Below are 26254 nucleotides of genomic sequence, written 5' to 3'. Positions count from 1 at the left end.
GTTAGATCACCACCCTCTCTCAGTTACCACCAGTGCCATGCTGTCAAATATGTGGTTCGCACATCACCATTACATCGGAGACACCAGTGTTAGTTTACGGACCCTGATAGATGTACTATTTCTGTTTCTCATCACGTACGCTGTCGTCAAGGTAAGTTATAGAATTTCGCTTATGCACACTGCTGTATATATCATATGCATGCCTCGTAATATGACAGTAATTACGCCTCTCTGTATAAATAGAACCTTGGAACTGCTTCAAAGGGCGATCTTTATTTAGAAATGTCCGGTTGTATGCCAAAGCAGAGCTAATAATGGCTCAAAGGAAGCCAAGTTATTGTTAGAAGCTTCTTGTGATGAGAAGCGAGTCCCAACATAATTATCCAAGAAACAGCACAACCTAATATAGTGGAACATGGCTGTAACAATTGGTTGCGCTTGAGTAGAGACCCTGCACGCACCGCTTTAAACATCACGTCATTTCATTGCCTCTCAGCTAATTTTGAACTCGATGATAAAATATGCAAGGTGAGTCAAGACCGCTGATCAATACAAACATGTAGATAGTTATTCATTGTGACACGCACTTGAACACCTACTTAAGATAATAATTCATTCAAAAGGTTGTGGTCTGGTCAGCAAACCAAATAAACATACATTCTCTTCTTATCACTGAATAACAATAGTCTGTAACATTTGCAGGAAAGAGCAACTCTTATAAATAGCCGGTTTAAAACTATATAATTCTTACTCACATATCTGCAATTTAAAAGGGTTTGAAAAACCAACCCAAAATGCACAAAGGTCGGAGTCACGACTCTGAAAAATCATTGACACTTCAGCTGTCTAAAGAGAGCTTGTATGATAGCCTCAGAGTTCACTTGTATGATAGCCTCAGAGTTGACTTGTCAATATCAGCAGTCATCCACCCAGTTGACAGTGTACTGGAATATAGCTGCTGTCGATGATTGCTATTTAAACAGATATTGAATCTGTAGGCGTGTGAAAACACTTTAGGAGGCACTCAGACTCTTTAGGGAGGCAGGCCCTCATCGTTATGAACAGAATCCTGAAAATTGATTTCCTACATGAAACCTACTGCTTGACAACTTCTGCGATTTTAAACCTGTCCACTTTGTTAGATTGTTGCTGTTTATGCAGGTTTATATGTTAAGGGATTGGTTGCCTATGCAGATTGATCGACTAAAGGATTGATTACATCCATGTATGAAAGTAAATTATTTTACATACCAAAAAATGGTTCATCTTTTTGCAATAAACATGATGAGCACTTGGAACAAAGCTAGTAAACTCGAATGACTCGCTAGTTTACGGAAAAACAATAGAATGAAATCTCTTAACAGCTATAGCCATAAATAAGCAACAGCAGCTGCAACACTTTTTGCATTTTTTGTTTTCATGAAGTTTTTTTTGCTCACTGCTTTGTGTGTAATATACTGTTAGCACTCATTCAAAAGCATAGCTTTGTCAATATTCCTTCCAGCTCTCCCTACTCTGTAGCACTTACCTCGATCAATCTTACTACCGACCTCCATCACTGCAACAAACATTATGAAAGTAGTAGATAGATATAATAGACATAATATATATATTAATATATATTATAAATAATATATACAACATATATAATATATTACATACTAGAAATTCCTCTGTCATACAGCCTACGACCAAAGTGATATTGGAAAAAAGAAAGGGTACTGATGGTTGAGAAATGCAATATTAGCAGTCAAATGGCACTGCAGTGCAATAGAATAACTGCAATGGTAGCTGTAATGTACTGGGTGTGGGTGTTATTATATACAACAAACAACAATAATGAAAGGAAAAGATTATATGTTTATATCTCTCCCCTGCAATAGAAGAAATGCAATATTAGAAGTAAAATGCACTGATATTATTAGAATAACCAATATTATTAATATAGTAATACAGTAATAATAGAAAACCAATGCACAATTTTGTTTACATTTCGAAACGTCATAGCTAACAATATCAAGAAGTTGTGATATTTGTATAGATTTTTAGAAAATCTATTTAACAAAACTATTTAGAAAAAATATTAACAGTAACATACTGCTCATCATCGATGTCGTTAGTGTGACTATAACACTTCAATAGTCATCCAAACTTATAATTAAATATTGTAATAATCTCATAAGAATCGTTAGAAAAAAATATCGTCATTTCCTTTACTTTCACTGCTTTGGACATCAGTTAGAATACCAAAGTACTCAAAAGTTTCCAAAATGTCAGTTACTTTGAAATCGGCAAAAAAGAAACAATTTCAATACTTCTACGTTAATTACAGAAACCTTCGGCAATTCGCCAAAGCTATAGACTAGTGAAATGTGCACGTTATTCTTTCGTAAAATGCGCACGACTTAATGGTTCTATTCTCTGTCGCTCGGCGGTTCGTTTGCCGGTCTTAATTTTGATAAAAGCAAGGCTTGGCAAGTTTTAATAACGATTTTCAGCCAAATTAATCTGTCTATTTGTGTATAATCCGATCAGATGGGTAAGGTTTAGGAATATGTCGACAATTTTCAAAGACTTGGTAACATATTTAAATATGTTTTTATGTGTTTTGTATCGTTACTATACTTAAACGACTCTACACAAAAATGGTTAAATTTGTTGATGAGATTTCGGTACAAGGGTTTGCAACGCTGTTGATGAATAATTTTTGTGAGTTGTGTGCACATGCATTTATCATAAAACTCTCAAACATTCGCTCCGCTCGTTTGGTCGTGGGATTATATCTAATTTACATTAAAAATCTTATATAATAATGTTACATAAAATATATTAATAATATTACTTTATAATATATATTATATACAATATATTATATAATTATAGCATATTATATATAATATATTATATATAACATATTATATATAAAGTATTATATATAAAGTATTATATATAATTATAATATATTATATATAATGTATTATATATAATATACACTTAATATACAGTAGACCCTAGCCATATGGTTTTAACTCGTTCCAGTGTTGGCATCGTAAGGCGAAAATTTCATATAGAGGAGTATACAAACCCATAGTAATTATCTAATGCAAACACTCTTGAACCCTTTCGCCTTGTAAAAGTCTCTGAAAACAAATCTGAAAGTAGTGTAATGTTTTGTTGACAATTCAATAAAGTCGGTATCATATGAACATACATGACTTGAGCTAATATTTACTAGATGGTTTTTGGATGTAATGCTTTCTATTAAAGTAAGTTAGGGGCCTGCTTCGTTTGAAGCTTTTCACAAACCCTTGTTCAAACGCAGTCCAATAATTGCCCTTCATCGCTCCACGGTAGCACTTTCCCATAAAAGCAGTTTGGGCTGTGGTTGCCGAGCTCCACTCCCTGTCAGTGTATACTCGTAATACTTGTTAGATGCCGCTGCTATAATCTTCTATCTTGCTCAGTAGGAAGAATGAGGTAATCAAATTGTTCTAATGGTGGAGTATCAGCAGGTGGTGCAAGTTGGGTCCTGTGAGTGAGAGGGGAAAATTGTAGAGCGATGCAGGCTTGTCACCACTAGAGTCAGCAACATTTTTTCAACCATTAAAAGCTTGTATGATTATACATGCTTCATCTTCTGATCCCCAGTAGTAGAGGTGTATTAGAGTTAGCAGCCCGGGTGTCACTTGTACTGGAGTTGCTATTATGAAGCACTTTTCTAGTACATGTATCCAAAACAACAGCACAAGTGGATATAACATTATCATTGTCCGAGCTACAATAACCATGAATTTTCTCTATATATTCAAAGTTTTGTGAGTTGACATCACTACTATTATGTTAATTATTATTGTATTAATCAGTCAAACGATTGCTGACCGCCGCAGAATCAAATAAATGTTTTACTCCTTCATTTCGAAAGCCGATTCGCTTGCTGACTGGTTGCTCTATTTTAAATTTTTGCAAAAAATCAGCAATCTTTGTAGCAAAAGAAATGCCCTTCAGATAATCGTTTCATATCATAATTTATAGATATCGGTCTGTATCGGTTCCCATGATACAGACGTTCATGTCGTTTCCCCAGTATAAAACATCAAAGTTTTATACAAGTACTGTAAATATTAACAATTAATAACAAAATGGTGTATTAACCTTGATAACTATATATAGTTACCTACAGTAACTTCAGTGTATTTAATGTATTTAGTGGTTATGGTCTGCAATAAAATGTAATGTTACAATGTACTAACTGCCGTACGTATCGCAGGGAGTTCTTACCTTCGAGACATACGTATAACATAACTGTTGAATTTAATTTAAATAAATTAGCTTATTAAACACATGCATACAGCTAAGTTTTGGTATGCAGTTTGCTAAACTATACTTTAATTTTGTCATCATCTAGAATTTTATCACTGCTATTTTTGTGGTTTCATTTTCACTATAACTTATAACAAATAACGCTGAACTGAGAGAGAGTGAGCATTCTTCCAAGAGAGGAACTTCGGTGAATAGCATATGTGCATCCTTGTTATTTTGACGCATTCAGCACAGCAACCACCAAATTTTAATTACTAGAACAGAACAACTTATGATGTCAGAAACTTCTGTTGGCATCGTAAGACGAAAAACATGTCGTGTGGCGGGGACGACAAAACATCGTGTTCTATATCACGAGGCAAAAAACTATACAATAGGGTAATCATAACTCGGGTTAAACAGCATATTTTAAATAGTTATAATATATATGAAAAATATTGTAAGTTTATAAGTGTTTAGTTCCTTGTAGTCTTTTGATAAACCGTCTTTAAATGTAAAGCTTACAAAGGAGCAGGATTTCTATTTTTAGTCAAGTTAAAAATGAAAACACAACTAAATGTTGATAGTCTTTGCTAAATACACCTAAATTGACCCTTTTGCTGTGCTGGGGAGCCATGTAGTAGGAGCCATGTGGCCCGCAAGCTTGTTCCAACAGAAGAGCAATAAAACGCCTATCAGTGTTGCCGTCTCATAAACAACTTAACTGTATATAACAAACATGTACAAACCACTCATAGTTGCTATACAACGGTTAACAAATTTATTTAGAACACTCACAAGTAATGATAGCTTCGTTGTAACAACTTGCTTAAAACAGTTTGAAACCAAATCATGGTTCTTAAAAATATAAAGTAAGGTTTTCATGGTAAGCTAGTCTTTAAACATAGGATAAATAACCTTGGGTTCCCATGTCAATTGGTTACCATGTCAGTTGGTTACCATGTCAGTTGGTTACCATGTCAGTTGGTTACCATGTCAGTTGGTTACCATGTCAGTTGGTTACCATGTCAGTTGGTTACCATGTCAGTTGGTTAGCATGACAATTGGTTACAATGTCAATTGATTACTATGTCAATTGATTACAATGTCAATTGATTACAATGTCAATTGATTACCATGTCAATTGGTTACCGTGTCAATTGGTTACCATGTCACTTGGTTACCATGTCAATTGGTTACCATGTCAATTGGTTACCATGTCAATTGGTTACTGTGTCAATTGGTAATTACTATGTCAATTGGTTACTATGTCAATTGGTTACTATGTCAATTGGTTACCATGTCAATTGGTTACAATGTCAATTGGTTACCATGTCAATTGGTTACCATGTCAATTGGTTACCATGTCGATTGGTTACCGTGTCAATTGGTTACTTTGTATATTGTTTGCAACTTGGCTTCAAGTACTTTCATAAAGATTATCCATGATTCATAAAGATATATTGATGCTAAGGTTTCAATAGATGTATTGACACTTAGGCTTTAAAACACATACATGTTGAACCAAACCTATGAAATGGGATATGATATGTTATGGGAACCTTGACATACAAATTGTTCCACACATGGCGTTGGCTTTGAGGGCATATTTGACTCAATATCAGAAGTGAATTCTGATACGCAATATGCACAGTTTATAGCTGTAGTTATGTAAATCAGTGCATGTAGGTGTATGTATAATTCTGTCACATAGCTTTGTTTAGCTATGGAGTTGTCCCTCACATGGTTTGTCGACAATGCTAAAATAATATTAAACGGGGCATCACATCGCTTAGTTTGAGTTTTACAACCAGATTCCAAAACGACTAGTGAGAGGGATGGAGTGGTAAACCGACTAGTGAGAGTGATGAAGTGGTAAAACGACTATAGTGAGAGTGGTGGAGTGGTAAGATGATTAGTGAGAGTGATGGAGTGGTAAACCGACTAGTGAGAGTGATGGAGTGGTAAAGCGACTAGTGAGAGTGATGGAGTGGTAAAGCGACTAGTGAGAGTGGTGGAGTGGTAAAATGACTAGGGTGAATAGTGGAGTGGTAAAACGACTAAGGTGAATGGTGGAGTGGTAAAACGACTAAGGTGAATGGTGGAGTGGTAAAACGACTAAGGTGAATGGTGGAGTGGTAAAACGACTAGGGTGAATAGTGGAGTGGTAAAACAGGGATTGCTTTAGTTAGAATTGAAGTATTAAATCGTTAAAAAGCATCGGAAAATATTCCAGGTCATTTCTTTAAGACATATCCGAGTAGCTGAGTAATTATTGTAAAACAGCGAGTGAAAGTGATGAGAAGAAAAAAGACTGAACGAGAAAGTGAACTACAAACAAAGAATATAAAATTATCTAACATAAGATAAGATATACATAAGTTGTTTCAATATAAGGTTAGTATAGTCTGTGTCGTTAGACTAGCTCCGTCTCTCTATCGACACCTCTGTCTGCACGCCCTCTCCTTTACCTTCACTCCCCCACCTCCTTAATCACCAAGGCTAGAGGTGTGGCTATATCGAAGAGAAGAACATGGTTGCATTCATTGACACTATATGGTGAATCACCTTTTGATTTATATAGAAACCAATTTTTTTGCATTTTTTTGCGATTTTGTTATGATACTGTTTTAGAACACTATGCATAGGTTGTATGCTATTACGTACACGTGAGGTGTTCCCTATGCATAGGCTGTTTGGTATCGGTTACACAAGAGGCGAAGCGTTCAGATTCCAATCGCAACCCCTTAACGTTTTAGGAAAATTGCATTAGTTTCAACCAAACTAAATTAAAAAACCAACATAGGCAAGTTAGAAAACCAACTTTCTTCTAACCACCCTAAATGAGTGATTGGGGATCATTGAGTCGAAGAGAATGTTTTGATGATGGATAAGTGCATGTGTGCATTGATGTGCACGCATCAATTGTCACGGTTTGAGTATATATTTAAATATATATATTTCAATGTCTCTAGCTAAGATAACCAAACTCTTACATCATAACGGACTTTTATATTAAACATGAATTTGCCCTGAAGTAAGTAGTAGTAGTAAGTAGTAGTAAACCTCTTTGGTAAATTTCGACAGAAAGTATCGGTATTTTTCTATCATTTGTGATTATTTTTGATGTTTGAGGTGATCTGATTGCCAGGATGTTTCAAGATTAAATTTGTTAAAACTTAATTGCGATTAAAACGCCCAGATCAAGCGACGCTCAGATCAAGCGACGTGTGATTATGACGTCCGTATCTGTGAAGAGACTGACACAATAGTGACGCGTACTTCAGCATCTTCTAGGAATCAGTCGATATCAACTATAGCGACAATATCAATTAGTAACATTATTTTGCACGTATTTTTCATCCGATCGTTTGAACCGTGATCAAGTTTTGTTGATTTCAATCTTAAAACATCCTGACAGTCGGATCACCTCAAACATCCTGACAGTCGGATCACCTCAAACATCCTGGCAGTCAGATCACCTCAAACATCCTGGCAGTCAGATCACCTCAAACATCCTGGCAGTCAGATCACCTCAAACATCCTGGCAGTCAGATCACCTCAAACATCCTGGCAGTCAGATCACCTCAAACATCCTGACAGTCAGATCACCTCAAACATCCTGGCAGTCAGATCACCTCAAACATCCTGGCAGTCAGATCACCTCAAACATCCTGACAGTCAGATCACCTCAAACATCCTGGCAGTCAGATCACCTCAAACATCCTGGCAGTCAGATCACCTCAAACATCCTGGCAGTCAGATCACCTCAAACATCCTGGCAGTCAGATCACCTCAAACATCCTGACAGTCAGATCACCTCAAACATCCTGGCAGTCAGATCACCTCAAACATCCTGGCAGTCAGATCACCTCAAACATCCTGGCAGTCAGATCACCTCAAACATCCTGGCAGTCAGATCACCTCAAACATCAAAAACAGCAGAAACGATAGAATATTACAGATAGAATATTACAGATAGAATATTACAGATAAAATATTACAGATAGAATATTACAGATAGAATATTACAGATAGAATATTACAGATAGAATATTACAGATAGAATATTACAGATAAAATATTACAGATAGAATATTACAGATAGAATATTACAGATAGAATATTACAGATAGAATATTACAGATAGAATATTACAGATAGAATATTACAGATAGAATATTACAGATAGAATATTACAGATAGAATATTACAGATAGAATATTACAGATAAAATATTACAGATAGAATATTACAGATAGAATATTACAGATAGAATATTACAGATAGAATATTACAGATAGAATATTACAGATAAAATATTACAGATAGAATATTACAGATAGAATATTACAGATAAAATATTACAGATAGAATATTACAGATAGAATATTACAGATAGAATATTACAGATAGAATATTACAGATAGAATATTACAGATAAAATATTACAGATAGAATATTACAGATAGAATATTACAGATAGAATATTACAGATAGAATATTACAGATAGAATATTACAGATAGAATATTACAGATAGAATATTACAGATAAAATATTACAGATAGAATATTACAGATAGAATATTACAGATAGAATATTACAGATAGAATATTACAGATAGAATATTACAGATAGAATATTACAGATAAAATATTACAGATAGAATATTACAGATAGAATATTACAGATAGAATATTACAGATAGAATATTACAGATAGAATATTACAGATAGAATATTACAGATAGAATATTACAGATAGAATATTACAGATAGAATATTACAGATAGAATATTACAGATAGAATATTACAGATAGAATATTACAGATAGAATATTACAGATAGAATATTACAGATAGAATATTACAGATAGAATATTACAGATAAAATATTACAGATAGAATATTACAGATAGAATATTACAGATAGAATATTACAGATAGAATATTACAGATAGAATATTACAGATAGAATATTACAGATAGAATATTACAGATAGAATATTACAGATAGAATATTACAGATAGAATATTACAGATAGAATATTACAGATAGAATATTACAGATAGAATATTACAGATAGAATATTACAGATAGAATATTACAGATAGAATATTACAGATAGAATATTACAGATAGAATATTACAGATAGAATATTACAGATAGAATATTACAGATAGAATATTACAGATAGAATATTACAGATAGAATATTACAGATAGAATATTACAGATAGAATATTACAGATAGAATATTACAGATAGAATATTACAGATAGAATATTACAGATAGAATATTACAGATAGAATATTACAGATAGAATATTACAGATAGAATATTACAGATAGAATATTACAGATAGAATATTACAGATAGAATATTACAGATAGAATATTACAGATAGAATATTACAGATAGAATATTACAGATAGAATATTACAGATAGAATATTACAGATAGAATATTACAGATAGAATATTACAGATAGAATATTACAGATAGAATATTACAGATAGAATATTACAGATAGAATATTACAGATAGAATATTACAGATAGAATATTACAGATAGAATATTACAGATAGAATATTACAGATAGAATATTACAGATAGAATATTACAGATAGAATATTACAGATAGAATATTACAGATAGAATATTACAGATAGAATATTACAGATAGAATATTACAGATAGAATATTACAGATAGAATATTACAGATAGAATATTACAGATAGAATATTACAGATAGAATATTACAGATAGAATATTACAGATAGAATATTACAGATAAAATATTACAGATAGAATATTACAGATAGAATATTACAGATACTTTCTGATTAAATCTACTAAATTTTGTACAAGTTCATCTTTAAAAATGTTTTATTTGGATTCATTTGTGACCTCAAATCGCGTATCGCTAGAACTTGCAAGTGGAGGATAACTCCAGTTTATGGATACGCATAGGACTAAATAAATTTTTATTAAGTGCCTTTTTTCACGGTACATATTTTTTTGATAATTTGTCACACATTTTTAATGGCATGTGTAGAAAATCCAGCCGAACACTCAAAAGTGGTGTGCAAAATAAACTAGACCCTGTTGCTGGAAAACTAAAATTTACAACATTGTTATTCATGAGAACTTTAGTTAATAGACATAAATTATATATTATATTAATCTTCCTTTTGTCTTGATTTCAAATATGTAAACCAAACAGCTGTAAAATTATGTTTTTAAATGATTATGTTGGCCAAATTTGAACATATATTTTTTAATGGTTGACGATAAGAATCTATACACATATGATCAAACCAAATAATTTTCATTTGCTTATTTCAATTTATAGGCCTATAATACTGTATAAGACTTTGAATTTTATAGTTTGTATTTATGGCATGTATTGCTATGGCTATATCGCCATATGGCTAAAATGCTGTACGGCTATATTGCTATCTGACTATATTGCTGGATGGCTATATTGCTACATGAATATATTGCTATGTGGCTCTATTGCTATAAGGGTTATATTGCTATATGACTAGGTTTCTATATGTCTAGATTGCTATATGTTTAGATTGCTATCTGGCTATACTGCTATAAGGATGTATTGCTGTATGGCTAGATTGGTTATATTGTTATATGGCCACATTGCTACATGGCTATATTGCTATATGGATATATTGCTACATGGCTACACTGCTATAAGAGTTATATTGCTATATGACTAGGTTACAATGTCTGGATTGTTATATGTCTACATTGCTATCTGGCTATATTGTTATGAAAGGCTATATTGCTTTATGATTGAAGAGGGCTATTGAGAAACCTACAGCGATCTGTAAATGGTGATGCTGTCATTCGATGTAGAATATAGCATCATCTTAAATATCATTTTCTATCATGGTCGTTGCTTCATTGAATTTCCCCTTTGGTTGCTATGACACGACAGATGGCTGGATGTTCCCTCACCTAGCTTTCTTCAAACCAACCCATTTTCTGCTGCCTGCTTTCAACAGCACTGATATTTCTGCACCCAAAAGCAATAACACCTCAACGCTTGTCCATAGCGGTAGTAAAATCAGAAATGTGTTATCTCTCAATCAATAGTTATTTGATTCTCTATGCGTCAATTGGCTGCAGATGGATTGCTAGTGACTGCTGATACCGCAAGTGTGGTTGTCAAGCATGTGGAGTTGCTGTCATCGCATCAGGATTTACTGTACAACATTAGTAACTGGCTGTTTTAGATGATGAAGCCTGAGAAAATAGCCTAGTTTAGAATCTAAATTAAAGCACATCTTTAGTTGAGATGAATCTTTAATAAATTGAATCTTTGAGATATCGAAACTTTAATATATACTCTTTAAGAACTTTAGATACATGAGATACATGAGATAACGTAAGATAACAGTGTTCTCAGATTGTTATTCAAATACCAAGTCTGTAAATCTATGGTCTATCTCCGTAGTATTAGTAAATAACTGCCCATCATCTTAGCCAAAAAACATCATCCCTTTTCCTCATGAGTGTGTCATGATAAACAACGTTGTGCATAGATGCTTGATGAGTGAGATACTTCTTCCTCTTTCATAACAGCCGAAGAGTCATGGTGGTTTCTGCTTACCCATTGAGTTCGAGCGAACCCTCTGAGTGCATGGCCACTATGACTCAGCTGCCAAAGCAAACCAGCGCTGCCAAAGTGAGCTAGTCTTGTCCTAGTCTTCAGCCTAGCTCACACAATCTATTCTCTACTTGCGATCGCTTTGACCTAGAAGGAATTTTACAATGTTATATTGAAAATTGAATTTCAACATTTGAAGCTTCATGAAACTCAGCTATTCCGTATGCGCATACGAAAAGAAAAGTGAACATTACGAATCAAATGTGAAAAACCTTACAAAGCATAAAATATGTGTACGCTAAGTTCGTTAAACTTCGCTTAGGGGAAGATAGAGTAAGGTATACCACAAATCTTTGATTACATAAATTTTTGGAGTCTAACATTTCTGTTCTTGTGTCCTTAACAATCATTAGTATCACATGCTACGAATTTTTGAGCTTCGAAATTGTGGTTTTGATCGTAGTAATGAGGAGGGCGTATTTACATGATACGCAGGAGTGGTCCCACAACTCCCAATTGTTCTTAGCTGACGATTTTACATGCTACGAAGAAATTGTGGCACAACTCCGCGTTTTCTATATTAGCCTGTTGCGCTTTTAGCTACAGCGGGGAGCATATTTTATATTGCGGCTAAAAAGATTAAAATGCGTCGAAGGTCAAATGTCAAAACAAGTAGGAAATTTTTCTTTCAAATTCGGAGTTAATATTTTTTATTTTGAAGATAACATTTTTAAAACACGTGCATTAAACACAGAGCTGTGTAGGGATGATGTAAGGACGTCACTAATGAAGACGATGAAAATCCAACCTCCGATCACAAAGATTTGTGCAATAATACGAATATCGATGTTTACATGATACGCAGTATTTCGTTGCTGTTACGATGTTTTCAAAAATACTCCCTTAAAATGGAGGTTTGAATCGCTTTGAAGAATTGAAGAGTCAACATTTTAAACCATTTACATGCTACGAAGATGAAAAATACGAGAAAAATTCGTAGCATGTAACACTAGTGATTCACTATGTTTCCATGATGCGCAGTGCTTCGGAGTTGCGCTATCTCCGAATCATGGAAACGGCGTCTTCGCACTGAAATCACTGCACACTGATCAGTGCGAAGCCAGTGCAAATTAGCAGCAAGGAAACAGCGACTGCGCAGTGGCTGCGCATAGCTCTCATGCCGTGGAGACGGATTCTTCGAGGGCCATAAACTAGTACAAAGGTTGTCCTGCTAATCTTGTTTTTTTACTATGCTTCCGATCTTCTTTCACCTAAATTTAATTATGGTCTGCATTCACGAGGATGATGAGGTGATTACTTTCCTGGGCTTTGTTATCGACGCCAACACTTTTCGAAAAATAGGTGGCGAGTCCTAAATAAACGTTTAAATAATATATTACTTGAAAATACTTATTAAAAATACATTACTATGTAAAAAGTGTGTTAAGGTTTGTAAAACCTTGTGAATGTGTATTGTAAATAAAAGTATAATGACGACAGAATCATAAAAAGACCGTTTATGACGTTCGGTATCCGTGATTGATTCTATTTCTCCATCAGGCGATTCGATTTATACAATTTCTCTTCTCTGGCTAAATTGCGGGATTTGCTGAAAACCACTGCGCAGCATGGAAACGTACAATCCCCTCGGCTTCGGAGAGGACTGCTTCGCAGTACTGCGCACCATGGAAACATAGTGATTAACAGCAGTTTAGTTGTTAACATGTAACTTTGTTTGTTTTACATTTATTTTACATGTTATTATATAATGCATGTATTACATGCCATATAACATTTATTAACTCTTTCACTACTGTGTGCGAGTTTATCCGAATTCTATGATTGACTTCCGTAAACGATTTTATGCGAAATTTACTGTGGTTGCGGGATAACTGAGTATTAATAATTCGTGTCAACATAATCAACGAGCATTAGTATTTCTAAGGCGTTAGGAGTGTTGCCCGAATAATTTTCTGAAAAATTAACTGACATTCGTGAAGCAATTATAATCTTTGATCAGGAAATTCCAAGTCAAAAACGAACATTTTTTTTCTGTCGATCAAACTGATGAAACTTGGTAATTGTAATATGGCTTCAGCGTGTACCTCCTATAATGATGACATTATAGCCGATTCAGATTTAATTAAATACTCGGACAATGAAAGTGACAGCACTGACTTTGATAGCTTTGAAAGTAATAGTTTTGTAAGAGTAAGGAACATTGTAGAGGAATGTTATAGCTTCACATAGCTTTTGCAATGCACGTAGTAGGCTATTGATACATTGAATATTTTGCATTGAATTTTGTTAACATGTTGGCTACATAAAATATTTAACAAAATTGCTCTAAATACCCCTTTAAAATTGAAAAAAATTATGAACGTATCATGCAGCCAAATCGACATTTTTCAGCAAATGGCTGGCAGTAGGCTGAAAGCTAAATTTATACATAGATGGCAGTGAAGGGGTAAATGAGTAATTTGTGGTTTTCAGGCTGTATTAGGAATTAAACAAATTACAGGGCATCCTTATAGGACCTGCTTCAACATAAAAAGGTTCTAACTCATAAAGTCAATTTTAAAAGCAATCGATGGCATGCGAAAAGATTTGTCTGAACTTGGCATTTTGCCATCAGCTACACCTTACTCGACCAGTCAGAATCATTATTGAAAAGTTCTCACTGGTCAGAGCCTGATAAATAGTATTCTTCATAAATCTGGTTAACAAAAAACAAGCTTCTGAGCACCAGAAGAAGGAATATTTTCCCTGTGGCACTTGGCTATGCTGTAGACTGGTCATATCACTTTATGAAAGTCATGAAGTCTTTTATGAGATTGAAAAGAAAGCCTACTACACTTCACAACCACTGAGTTCACAAGGATTCCCAGGATTTCCCAGTATACATGTATACTTTTGCTGGTACTAATAATATTATAAAGAAGCTATTGTTGTAAGAAATGGCTAAAGTCTGTTAGTTGGAAATAAATGGTTTTCTTCATGTTCAACTTTGTGCAACCAAATAAAGAAGCTATTGTTGTTAGAAACTGCTAAAGTCGGTTAGGTAGAAATAAATGGCTTTCTTAGTATTCAATTTTGTGCAGCGAGGCAAAACCAAATCTCAGGTTTAATTGAAAAGTTATTGTTAACAGATGCAGTATTTACTTTACAAACAGTTGATTCAATTATTGATAAAACTGTGCAAGGAGTTGGCAACTGTAAAATGGGGGCTTGGTTTGGCTCTCTCTTCTTATATTGATGTTTCACAGTATACCAACATACATAAAACCTCAACATAAAACATCAACATAAAACATCAACATAAAACCTCTAATTAAACGCCACCTCTATTTGATTGCCACCTCCAATTGACCACCACCCTGAGAGATGGGTTGAAAAATAGAGCGTTCCTCTCTAATTGAGCGCCACCTCCATTTGACCAGCACTTTGACATTATTTGATTTTTACAAGTCCGTAATATCAATTGATCAGCAGAAAAGTGCCCACAAAATCGCATTAATAATGAATCATTTATATCAATAAAAAATAGCTCTCTCGTTGTCCAATTCCATGGCGTTTCGGTTTTTTTGAAATGTTTGAAAGCAGCACCATAGAAATAATTAATAACTATTTTGTGCTAATAGGAGTTCTTTGTTTAACGTGGTCATTGCTACTTCAATGTCGATGCATGTAGAAACAGTTTACATTTACAGTGGGAAATGAACGGCTAGTTTTGGGCCAAAGGCTACATTTAGTGAGCAAACTTTTATGCGTTGCATTTGTGCTAAATGCAACGTGTAAAAGTTATACTCAGACAAAAAATTGTTTGGACGCTAATATTTTTAGTTCAGCAGTTCAGAAGACATTGTGGAAGGTATTGGTCAACCAGAAGACGTTGATTAAATCGATATCAACCATTAGAATGCAGCTATCCGAGCAAGCGATGCAAATATTTTTGTTTTGAAAATGTTAATTTTTGTATCTGCATGTATTATAAGTATGGTTCGTCTATTCGACTTGTTCATGAATATGTATTTGTAGCATTTGATAGATTGTCATTGTATAACTTATACATTTCCAGATTTATAGCATAATATTTAATAACATCGTTACGGTTATCTTAACACAGCTTACAATGGATCGACGCTCCCGATTCCTTTTCTATTGCACATAAAAGGCAATTTGGCTGCAAACTGTAGCAAACATATGAGTGCAACGAGCTTTTATTCAACATTGTTAAATATCGGTCTAACATAAAAACATGCCTTCAAATTTGCATGTAGAATAAATAAAAAGTCGAAAACCCTAACAAAGTGCAAAGCAAGGCACAAGTTATAATATACATTAGATTATGCAGATTAATTGCAAGCAATAGATAACAACTGGTAGAGATATTTTTTGGCTTTCCAATGTATATTTTATTTAGAGATTTTTAACAAGTTAGAGATAAGTTAGCAGATTTGTTGCATCCAAAAGATTTGACATCGGTTCATCGGAAGAAGAAGGCAAAATATAGGCAACATTCGCTTCACCAAAATTCTGATGAGCCAATCGAAAAATACAACGTCAGCCTCTATTTGGACGCCTTTTTCGGTTGACTTCCACGGAATAATAAGGATGAAAAATAGAGTGCCATGGCGTTCAATTAGAGGTTTTACAGTAATTACCCCTCACAGAATTCGATTAACCAATTATTAGTGTTTAATAAGTTTTTTACTCCCTAAATAGGAATTCCAAATGTCTTGAACTATGAAATTCTTTTCGCCTAGAATAAGCAAAAATGTCTTCCATCTCTTGGTCTGTCAAGTTTGCGCTTTTTCTATTTGATGTGGGACCGCTGACAGATAGGGCTGACCTAACTATGATACAAGAAAATGTAAACTCATCAAAAATCATTCACTTATTTAACTTTGAGGTATTATTTTATTATACACTAAAACAACAACATAAATAAATCTCAATGTTTGTCTGTTTGTCCGTGTGTCCAGTTATAATGATAAGTTTTAGGAATGAAAAATCTACTTTGCACTGGATTGAACTTGGAACTTCCAGTTCTGCAGGAGGGCAATTAATCCAATTCACTACGATGTCCAACGGGCTATACTATGGAGTAGATTGTGCACATATCACACCCGCCAGTCTTTCATGACTTCAGGCTTAGCGCTTTAGCTAGCATGATGCGTGAAGCGATACTGAAAAAAAAATAGGAGCCCATACATGAAAAAAGCTGTTTAAACCCACATGACCAACAAGACTATCGCATTCAGTATAGAGCTGTAGTAGGCTTTGCGGCCGGTACAGTATGAATTACACAGGAATATACACAGTACACGTAAATAAACACAGTACACGTAAATAAACACAGTACACGTAAATAAACACAGTACACGTAAATAAACACAGTACACGTAAATAAACACAGTACACAGAAATAAGCACAGTACACAGAAATAAACACAGTACACGTAAATAAACACAGTACACAGAAATAAACACAGTACACAGAAATAAACAGACATCTTTATTTAAAAGTTAGAATAGTAGATGTTGTATACCTACATGTATGTTGATTGAAAGTGAATATTGTGTACAAAAACTCTTTTTATTACTCGTGCAACGCAGGGCATTTATCTACTACACACTGAAATTCATTTTTTGAATGTTGGCATTTTGCTTCTAACACTTAGATGTGAGAACTACATACACTAGTACGCTGAGAGTCCAGTGCGCTTGAAAAAATCACCATGTGCAATAACTACCCTATATGCAAAAATTATTTCTGAATTTCATTTACAAATTGTGGTTGAGTGGGGAGTTGATAACATGCTTGACTGCAAAACAGAATCTCTGAATTTGGTTCCTGTTAAATGCAATCATTTTTGTAACATTCTGAAAGTGGTTTTGGGTAGACACTGTTCTTATTATAGTAGACAGAGAATCATTTAAGGGTCGTTTTGTCCTCTCTTTCAAAAATTGTTGATAGAAAATGCTGAAACAATCCAGTAATAATACACATGGGAAGAGGACAACTCTGCAAAACCAAATTATTTTCTCTCAAGCTATCAACTAATTTAACTCTTTTAGGCATCTGGCTGGCTCTACCGCTTGCTCTTCACCATGCATGAATATGTACCCAACTTTCCACACCTAAACCAGCATCGGAAGAACAAGCATTATGGCCGAGTGAGAAAAAAGAATGGTGAGATGATGGAAGCCGACATTCCAGCCATACCTAATGGCTGGTTCTATCTGTTAGCCAGCGTAGACCTTGCCAAGGAGCACGTGAAACACGTCACAGCCTGCGGTGAGCATAACTGCATCGCAAAACAATCGCTCGAACGAGTTGCCATCTTAGATATCCATGATCTCGTTCTTCGGAAACAGTTCTGGTGTTTCTTATTTTAACAAAAGAAAGAATCTATTAGCCTAGCCCAAGCCTTGGATGGCAAGTTATATCCAATTGTCATATCATGCCAGCGTCACAAGATAAGTAATTGTCATATGTTGCTAACATGAGAAAATAACACCAACCTTACAAATTATAGGTGATTGTCTCACCTTGATGGCATGTGAAGATAACACTTGATTTACTAACCATAGTTGGTTATAATAGCAGATGATAAGTAAGGAAACTTGACTTATACACATGATCTCGTATATATCCAGTTATATAATTGTCATACCTTAACAGCAGTGAGGATACCATTGGACTTAAAATGTTAGAGCTGATTGTTACACCCTGATAGCATGTGTAGAGATATTTTTTATACAAATTAAAGTCGTACGTTGATTTTCAAATATCTCAGATGTGAAATCAACTAAAATTAAAAAATTAATAAAACTTTTTTGCTTTGTACATTCAACAAGAGTTCGAAATGTAAACTTCGAAAGGAGTCTGCATGCTGGTTGGTTGCTGTGATTTTGCTCAGAACAGAATAGGCAGAGGTAACGGCTGAGTAGTAACCTAATTCAGCTAAAGTCACATGAAACGAAAGTGTCAAATAGAAGACTGGCTGTAAGCTTAACTGTCACGGTTATAGTTCTGTACCACACTCATGTGTCCATCTATTGCGACATTTTTAGGAATCAGCTTTTTAAAGATGTTTTAGTAGCTAATTTAGGAAACTATCCATCTTGCTCATCATGGTTTTATATAACACGGATTCAAATGTTTGTTCATTATGGTTTGTATTGTAGGTCTGGAGCTCGCTGTCTTTAGAGATGCTTTTGGAGAAGTGTATGCTGTGGATGCGTTTTGCCCTCATCTTGGAGCAAATATGGCACGAGGAGGAATAGTGAAAGGAAGCTGTTTAGTCTGTCCATTTCATGCGTGGGAGTTTAGTGGTATTGATGGAAAATGCTCTCACATTCCCGGGGCGAAGAAGAGTATGTATCAAATCAAACCATTACTTCTCTGCTCGTAGATCACACAGAGTGCGTGTCGGCTTGCAGTACCCTCCATTCATAATGTACATACTCATAGTGCCTTCTGCTTGCTGTACCCCCCATTCATAATATACACACTCATAGTGCCTTCTGCTTGCAGTACCCTCCATTCATAATGTACATACTCATAGTGCCTTCTGCTTGCAGTACCCTCCATTCATAATGTACACACTCGTAGTGCCTTCTGCTTGCAGTACCCTCCATTCATAATGTACATACTCATAGTGCCTTCTGCTTGCAGTACCCTCCATTCATAATGTACGTACTCATAGTGCCTTCTGCTTGCAGTACCCGCCATTCATAATGTACATACTCATAGTGCCTTCTGCTTGCAGTACCCTCCATTCATAATGTACATACTCGTAGTGCCTTCTGCTTGCAGTACCCTCCATTCATAATGTACATACTCGTAGTGCCTTCTGCTTGCAGTACCCTCCATTCATAATGTACATACTCGTAGTGCCTTCTGCTTGCAGTACCCTCCATTCATAATATACATACTCGTAGTGCCTTCTGCTTGCAGTACCCTCCATTCATAATGTACATACTCGTAGTGCCTTCTGCTTGCAGTACCCTCCATTCATAATGTACATACTCGTAGTGCCTTCTGCTTGCAGTACCCTCCATTCATAATGTACATACTCGTAGTGCCTTCTGCTTGCAGTACCCTCCATTCATAATATACATACTCGTAGTGCCTTCTGCTTGCAGTACCCTCCATTCATAATGTACATACTCGTAGTGCCTTCTGCTTGCAGTACCCTCCATTCATAATACACATACTCATAGTGCCTTCTGCTTGCAGTACCCTCCATTCATAATGTACATACTCATAGTGCCTTCTGCTTGCAGTACCCTCCATTCATAATACACATACTCATAGTGCCTTCTGCTTGCAGTACCCTCCATTCATAATGTACATACTCATAGTGCCTTCTGCTTGCAGTACCCTCCATTCATAATGTACATACTCGTAGTGCCTTCTGTTTGCAGTACCCTCCATTCATAATGTACATACTCATAGTAATCTCGGCTTGCAGTACCAGAAATTGTAAAGACAAAGTGCTGGCCTGTACTGGAGAGGAATGAGGTTGTGATGCTGTGGTACGATGCAGAGGATAGAGATCCACAGTACCTTCCCAATGAGTGTGAAGAGATTACTGAGCTTGGTTGGAAAGTCCACGGCAGATCTGAGCATACAGTCTACTGTCACATCTCGGTATGACTAACAGTACATGTAATCTACTGTCACATTTCGGTATGACTAACAGTACATGTAGTCCACTGTCACATCTTTGTATGACTACAAATACATGTAGTCCACTGTAACATCTCTGTATGACTTCCAGTACATGTAGTCCACTGTCACATCTCTGTATGACTACCAGTACATGTAGTCCACTGTCACATCTCTGTATGACTACCAGTACATGTAGTCCACTGTCACATCTCTGTATGACTACCAGTACATGTAGTCCACTGTCACATCTCTGTATGACTACCAGTACATGTAGTCCACTGTCACATCTCTGTATGACTACCAGTACATGTAGTTCTCTGTCACATCTCTGTATGGCTACCAGTACATGTAGTCCACTGCCACATCTCTGTATGACTACCAGTACATGTAGTCCACTGTCACATCTCTGTATGATTACCAGTACATGTAGTCCACTGTCACATCTCTGTATGACTACCAGTGCATGTAGTCCACTGTCACATCTCTGTATGACTACCAGTTCATGTAGTGCACTGTCACATCTTTGTATGACTACCAGTACATGTAGTCCACTGTCACATCTCTGTATGACTACCAGTTCATGTAGTGCTAAAGAAAATAATGATAAGTAGATGAAAGCAACAAATTTGAAAAATATGAATGAGTGTAGAAAGAAACTGTGGTATAAGCAAAAATAAACAAAGGCTGATTATGCAAGGAGTTGTAAACGAATATACAATTGAATTTTATATACTTATCCGTTGATGAATTATATCTGCCAGTTCAACTTTTGCAGGAAATACCAGAAAATGGAGCAGATATAGCACACTTCCTTCCAGTTCATCACGCTAGTCTCCATCATGGTAAGTTATATAATACATTAAGTAAGAGGCTGACAACTCCATCATTGTAAGTTACATACAACAAGTCAGACTACAAATAGTTGTCATATGAGTAAAAACTTTTCAAGGCTTTGTTGAAATCTCACCATGTTGGAACCTAGTGGTATTGCAGCTGATGCTTCGGCATTTAATTGTGCAAGAATTAGTTTATTCAATTCATTTTGTTTATTTTTACCAGTTTTATGCTCCAATGTTATAGTTTTTTAGCACATAATCTTTATGATTTATACTTCAGTTGATCTATGCTATTAGAAACTTACCTGACATGTATGTTTATATCTACTGTGGCAGCATATTTAGTGGCCTTATCTTTTGTTGAATTATGACTTTGTTCAGCTGGTATTGCATACATCGACATGAGAGAATTCCTTATGAAATTTCTCCAGAAACCGATTAGCGCTTCAAAAGAATATGACTAGGATATTTTATTGCTTTGTGATGACTTGTCGTGCAAAGTGGTTGTGTATTCTGGCCTATCAGTAAGTGAGTTTTACAACAAATCTTGCTACTAAGCTGACAATGGTCGTCTACACCAAACTAGCTTTCTAAAATGCAGTTGAGCAAATTATAGGACTCGAGAATTTTGTTTCACTATTCAGAAATGACAACTCTCAAAAGATAAACATGTAAAAATTCATTTTTAAAATAAGAACCGTCCATCCATAGCCTTGTTCACATGTTATAAAATGCAATGTCGTGCACAGGATTTTAACTCGAATATATGGCTCAGTAGCATTGCACACTACCAAATACACCCGTTAAAGGTTGACTTGCAACAAAATTCACATTACAGTTATTTGGTATCAAAAGATTCACCATGTCTTACTCTGTTGTGTTGTAAGTGCTAAGTATGTGGAAACGTGATTACAAGCTCTTAAAAGCTCAAAGACGAAAAGCCGCCGTAGATTAGAATCTCTTTATTTCGATGACGTAACCACGAATTTTGGTTATCGTCTTGTCACGTATGTTCTCACGTGAATTGAAAGGCCAATACAAAGCTCAATATAAAACTTGTCGTAGTACTAGTTTATGACAAACACTTCGGGTTTTACCGAAGACCCCGTATCAAATATAGATGCTCGCTACTTTACAGTTTTGTTTCGGCCTAGTCTAATTGGCAAGTCGTAATCTGATCATGTGACCCAATACTTCGATTATCACAGATGACCAACAGGCTCATCATGATTATCAGACAAAAATATGTACGCCTTCGATGTAGGGTTAAAATGTTTAATGAATTTTTACGGTAAGTTATAAGATATCACTGCTAAAAGTGACAGCATTACGATGACGCTAAAACTGACGCGTAAGAACAATAGACATAGTTTTATTGAATGCGTGAAGTATATTTGTGAAAATATTTCAACGAATAAAATTGCATGAAGGCGTAAACAGAAGCCATCTCTCACAACTACATCGCATTTGAGCTGTTTTGAAAAGAGAATCCAAACTACGGCGGTCTCGTGGGGCTGCGATTTTCTGTTCGTTTTTGAGCTTTTAAGAGCTTGTAATCACATTTCCACATATTTTACACCTACAACACGACAGAGTAAGACATGGTGAATCTTTTCATATCAAATAACTGTAATGTGAATTTTGTTGCAAGTCAACCTTTAAGCATCACACTGCATTGTGGAATAATTGCGAGGATACTTAGTGCAGATGATCTCTCGAGGGGCTGACAGCGTACGAGTGGAATATTATTTGAAAAACACTCAATTAATTTGATAGATCAATTTTGATCTATCTATTATCTTTGATCTATTTCATAGCTCAAAGATAGATTATAAAAGCTCCTTCAAACTATTATTAAAACACTGAATTTGCATCATAAACTTGACCTTCATTCTCCGCTTCACTTACAGGTTCAGACATGCGAGACATCAACAAAGACAACAAAGATAAAAAAGTTCAACACATATTTGGTGATGCGAGCTGGATGGCTAGCAAAGAGGACTGGTATCTAGCAAAGGGGACACTTTGCCATGATTTATACCTTAATGGATATAGATTACCGTTCGCAAAAGTCCCTGCAGCTTTTGAGCAGGTACAGACAACTCTTTTTTAGCTGAGCAAACTGTCTAGTTTTTACAAGTTTGAGGTGTCAGCCGTGATAATTCTTGCATGATACGAACCGATTTTATAAAACCTGACAATTATTTTGAAAATATCATTGCCAGCTGCTTTAACAATCTTCCACCTAGTATCCGTTTTCACAACAGAGAAAGATCTTTTAAACCCTATTTGTCAAACCATTTGTTTGATACTATCAGCTCCCTATTGCCTTTTTTGTTTTTTATTTTATTATTCTCGTATGGCATAATTTGGAAGACATTTTTGTTTGAAATGAAGTTATCGTCAATAAAGTAATATTTATATATATATTTATTGGCAATGACTTCATTTCAAACAAAAATGCCTTTTAAATTATGGCATGCAAGATCATAAAATAAAAAAGAAAAAAGGCAACAATTAGCCACTGATATCAAATAAATAGTTTGACAAATAGGGTTTAAAATATCTTTCTCCGTTGTGAAAACGGATATTAGATGTAAGATTGTTAAAGCAGCTGGCAATGATATTTTCAAAATAATTGTTAAAAAGATTGTATAAAATTTGTTCATATCATGTAAACTGAAATAAGTTGATAAAATAAACATTTAACGTGAGCAAAGTAAAATGATGCAAAGAAAGGTAATTCATGGCAATAATATACGCTGGAACATGATGTAGATTTACACTTAGAAATAATATAGAATACTAAAATAAAACATTGAGACACTTGATAGGCAATAGCCTAGTCTTGCAATTTTTTTAATGCCTCATTTATCTGTGGAGCAACTTTACCGCATAAGAAATAGTTTATAATGATTGTAGATCGGACCAGGGATTGTTCATCTCAGAATAAATAGTTCAAAACCAGGCCTGCTTTTACAATTCGCTGTACCTATTGAGCCATTCAAGACAAGATTGGTGCATCTGACTCTTGGACCTAGTGGCATAAAAAGCAAACTGTGGGCTCTACTGATATTAAGAACAGAGGCATGCATGGTGAGTACTCATATATACAGATTGAAAACAGCGCAGCGGATACGACTTTATAAGAGGTATCAGTCGAGTACTGTTGATGAATAGTTGGTATCAGTCAGGTACTGCTGACTAATGGTTGGTATCAGTCAGGTACTGTTGACTAGTGGTTGGTATCAGTCAGATACTGTTGACTAGTGATTAGTATCAGTCAGGCACTGTTGACTAGTGATTGGTATCAGTCAGGTACTGTTGACTAGTAGTTAGTATCAGTCAGGTACTGTTGACTAATGGTTGGTATCAGTCAGGTACTGTTGACTAGTGGTTACTATCAGTCAGGTGCTGTTGACTAGTTGTTAGTATCAGTCAGGTGCTGTTGACTAGTGGTTAGTATCAGTCAGGTACTGTTGACTGGTAACCATGTATGTTGCAGGTGGAGAGAGACATCTGTATTTGGAATAATAAGTTGTACAGCAAGAGGATGAACCATTTAGCTGGTACAGACGAGTTGATTGTCAGATTTCGGAGGTGGTATGCTCAATTTTACTCAGAAAATTCTCGCAACAAAACTTACCAACATAGGATTGATTTAACTTGGTGATCGCGCTAGATCAGGTTCCTTGTGAGATAGTGAACTATTTCCCATCTTCCTAAGCTCTTTCTTAAATCACTTGAATATGTTGCGGATTCATTTAAGTTTGACTTGAACGGATAGTTTTACTCAATTTTGAACATTTTCAATATAATATCCTGTTTTGGGGATGTGCACACATTTACATGTAATGATAGGTTTCAACATAGTCTGCAAATTTTATTTATACACTTATTATAAATGATGCTTATTACATATCTCACAGATACACCTGCTAAGATCGTGGCTTGTCCAAGTAGCGCATTTACAATATGTTAGTATTGCATATGCATTGCCTCGCTGACAGACTGCTGCTCAGATATTAGCAGGTCTGCTAATACTACATATTTTCATCAAGAGAATGAGATTTTTCATTCGCTAACTTTTGATGATTTTGTAGCATCTCAAAGACGTTTGTCTCTGTTTGATAAGTGTTTGTTTTCTTAATACAGTTACATATCAATTTCTGTCACTTGGCATATGTATAAACTGGTAGGAATAAAAATTTTGAGAATCTTGCTTTCTGAAGCATTTTCCAATATATGAACACATTCTGAAAATAAAATGAATATAACAATGCAGTCTCCTATCATTGTCGATGTCCTCTTTAAGAGGCAGGCACATCATATTTGGTTTGAAATGCATTAGGTTTGAGTAATATACAGATTAGGTACTGGATCTACAATCAGTACAGTTAATCTTCATATCCTCGCAACATTGTTTTTGTCAATCCTTCTCACCCTTGGTAACCTAAGTCTGGCTGTTGTGTGGCAACAGAAATGCTGCAAAGGCTTCTGAACCAGGCTTTACGAACAACTTTCCTGCAGGACCCTAACTCAATACCAGGACCCTAGCTCAATGCAGGGGACCCTAGCTCAATTCCAATAATAAATACATGTACACTTTTGCTGGTACCAATAATTATAAAGAAGCTATTGTAGTGAGAAATGGCTAAAGTCGGTTAGTTGGAAATAAATGGCTTTATTCATGTTCAATTTTGCGCGACCAGATAAAGAAGCTATTGTTGTAAGAAACTGCTAAAGTCGGTTAGGTAAAAATACTTGTAAATGGCTTTCTTAGTATTCAATTTTGTGCAGT

At 35.2% G+C, this 26254-nt stretch overlaps 1 protein-coding gene across 1 annotated transcript; it reads left to right on the top strand.

Moving 5' to 3' along the window:
• LOC137406238 (cholesterol 7-desaturase nvd-like) lies at window positions 1-25376 on the top strand. The gene is made up of 8 exons (XM_068092775.1): window positions 1-151; window positions 18016-18235; window positions 19129-19317; window positions 20418-20596; window positions 21393-21459; window positions 23364-23545; window positions 24376-24549; window positions 24959-25376. The coding sequence occupies exons 1-8, from the start codon at window positions 38-40 to the stop codon at window positions 25124-25126; spliced, it is 1293 nt and encodes a 430-aa protein (XP_067948876.1). The 5' UTR covers window positions 1-37; the 3' UTR covers window positions 25127-25376.
• Window positions 25377-26254: the final 878 nt, after the last annotated feature.

Source organism: Watersipora subatra, chromosome 10 (assembly GCF_963576615.1).
Source record: "Watersipora subatra chromosome 10, tzWatSuba1.1, whole genome shotgun sequence".
Taxonomy (NCBI): Eukaryota; Metazoa; Bryozoa; class Gymnolaemata; order Cheilostomatida; family Watersiporidae; genus Watersipora; species Watersipora subatra.
Note: the sequence above shows the minus strand (reverse complement) of the source record. Positions and strands in the feature narration are given on the sequence as shown.

What these genes read in the sequence shown, in the direction of transcription:
- LOC137406238 (XM_068092775.1), top strand. Translation starts at nt 38, where the DNA reads ATGCTGTCAAATATGTGGTTCGCACATCACCATTACATCGGAGACACC. An exon ending in TCACGTACGCTGTCGTCAAG is followed by an intron (nt 152 to 18,015) that starts GTAAGTTATAGA and finishes TAACTCTTTTAG; the next exon opens with GCATCTGGCTGGCTCTACCG. An exon ending in TAAGAACAGAGGCATGCATG is followed by an intron (nt 24,550 to 24,958) that starts GTGAGTACTCAT and finishes TGTATGTTGCAG; the next exon opens with GTGGAGAGAGACATCTGTAT.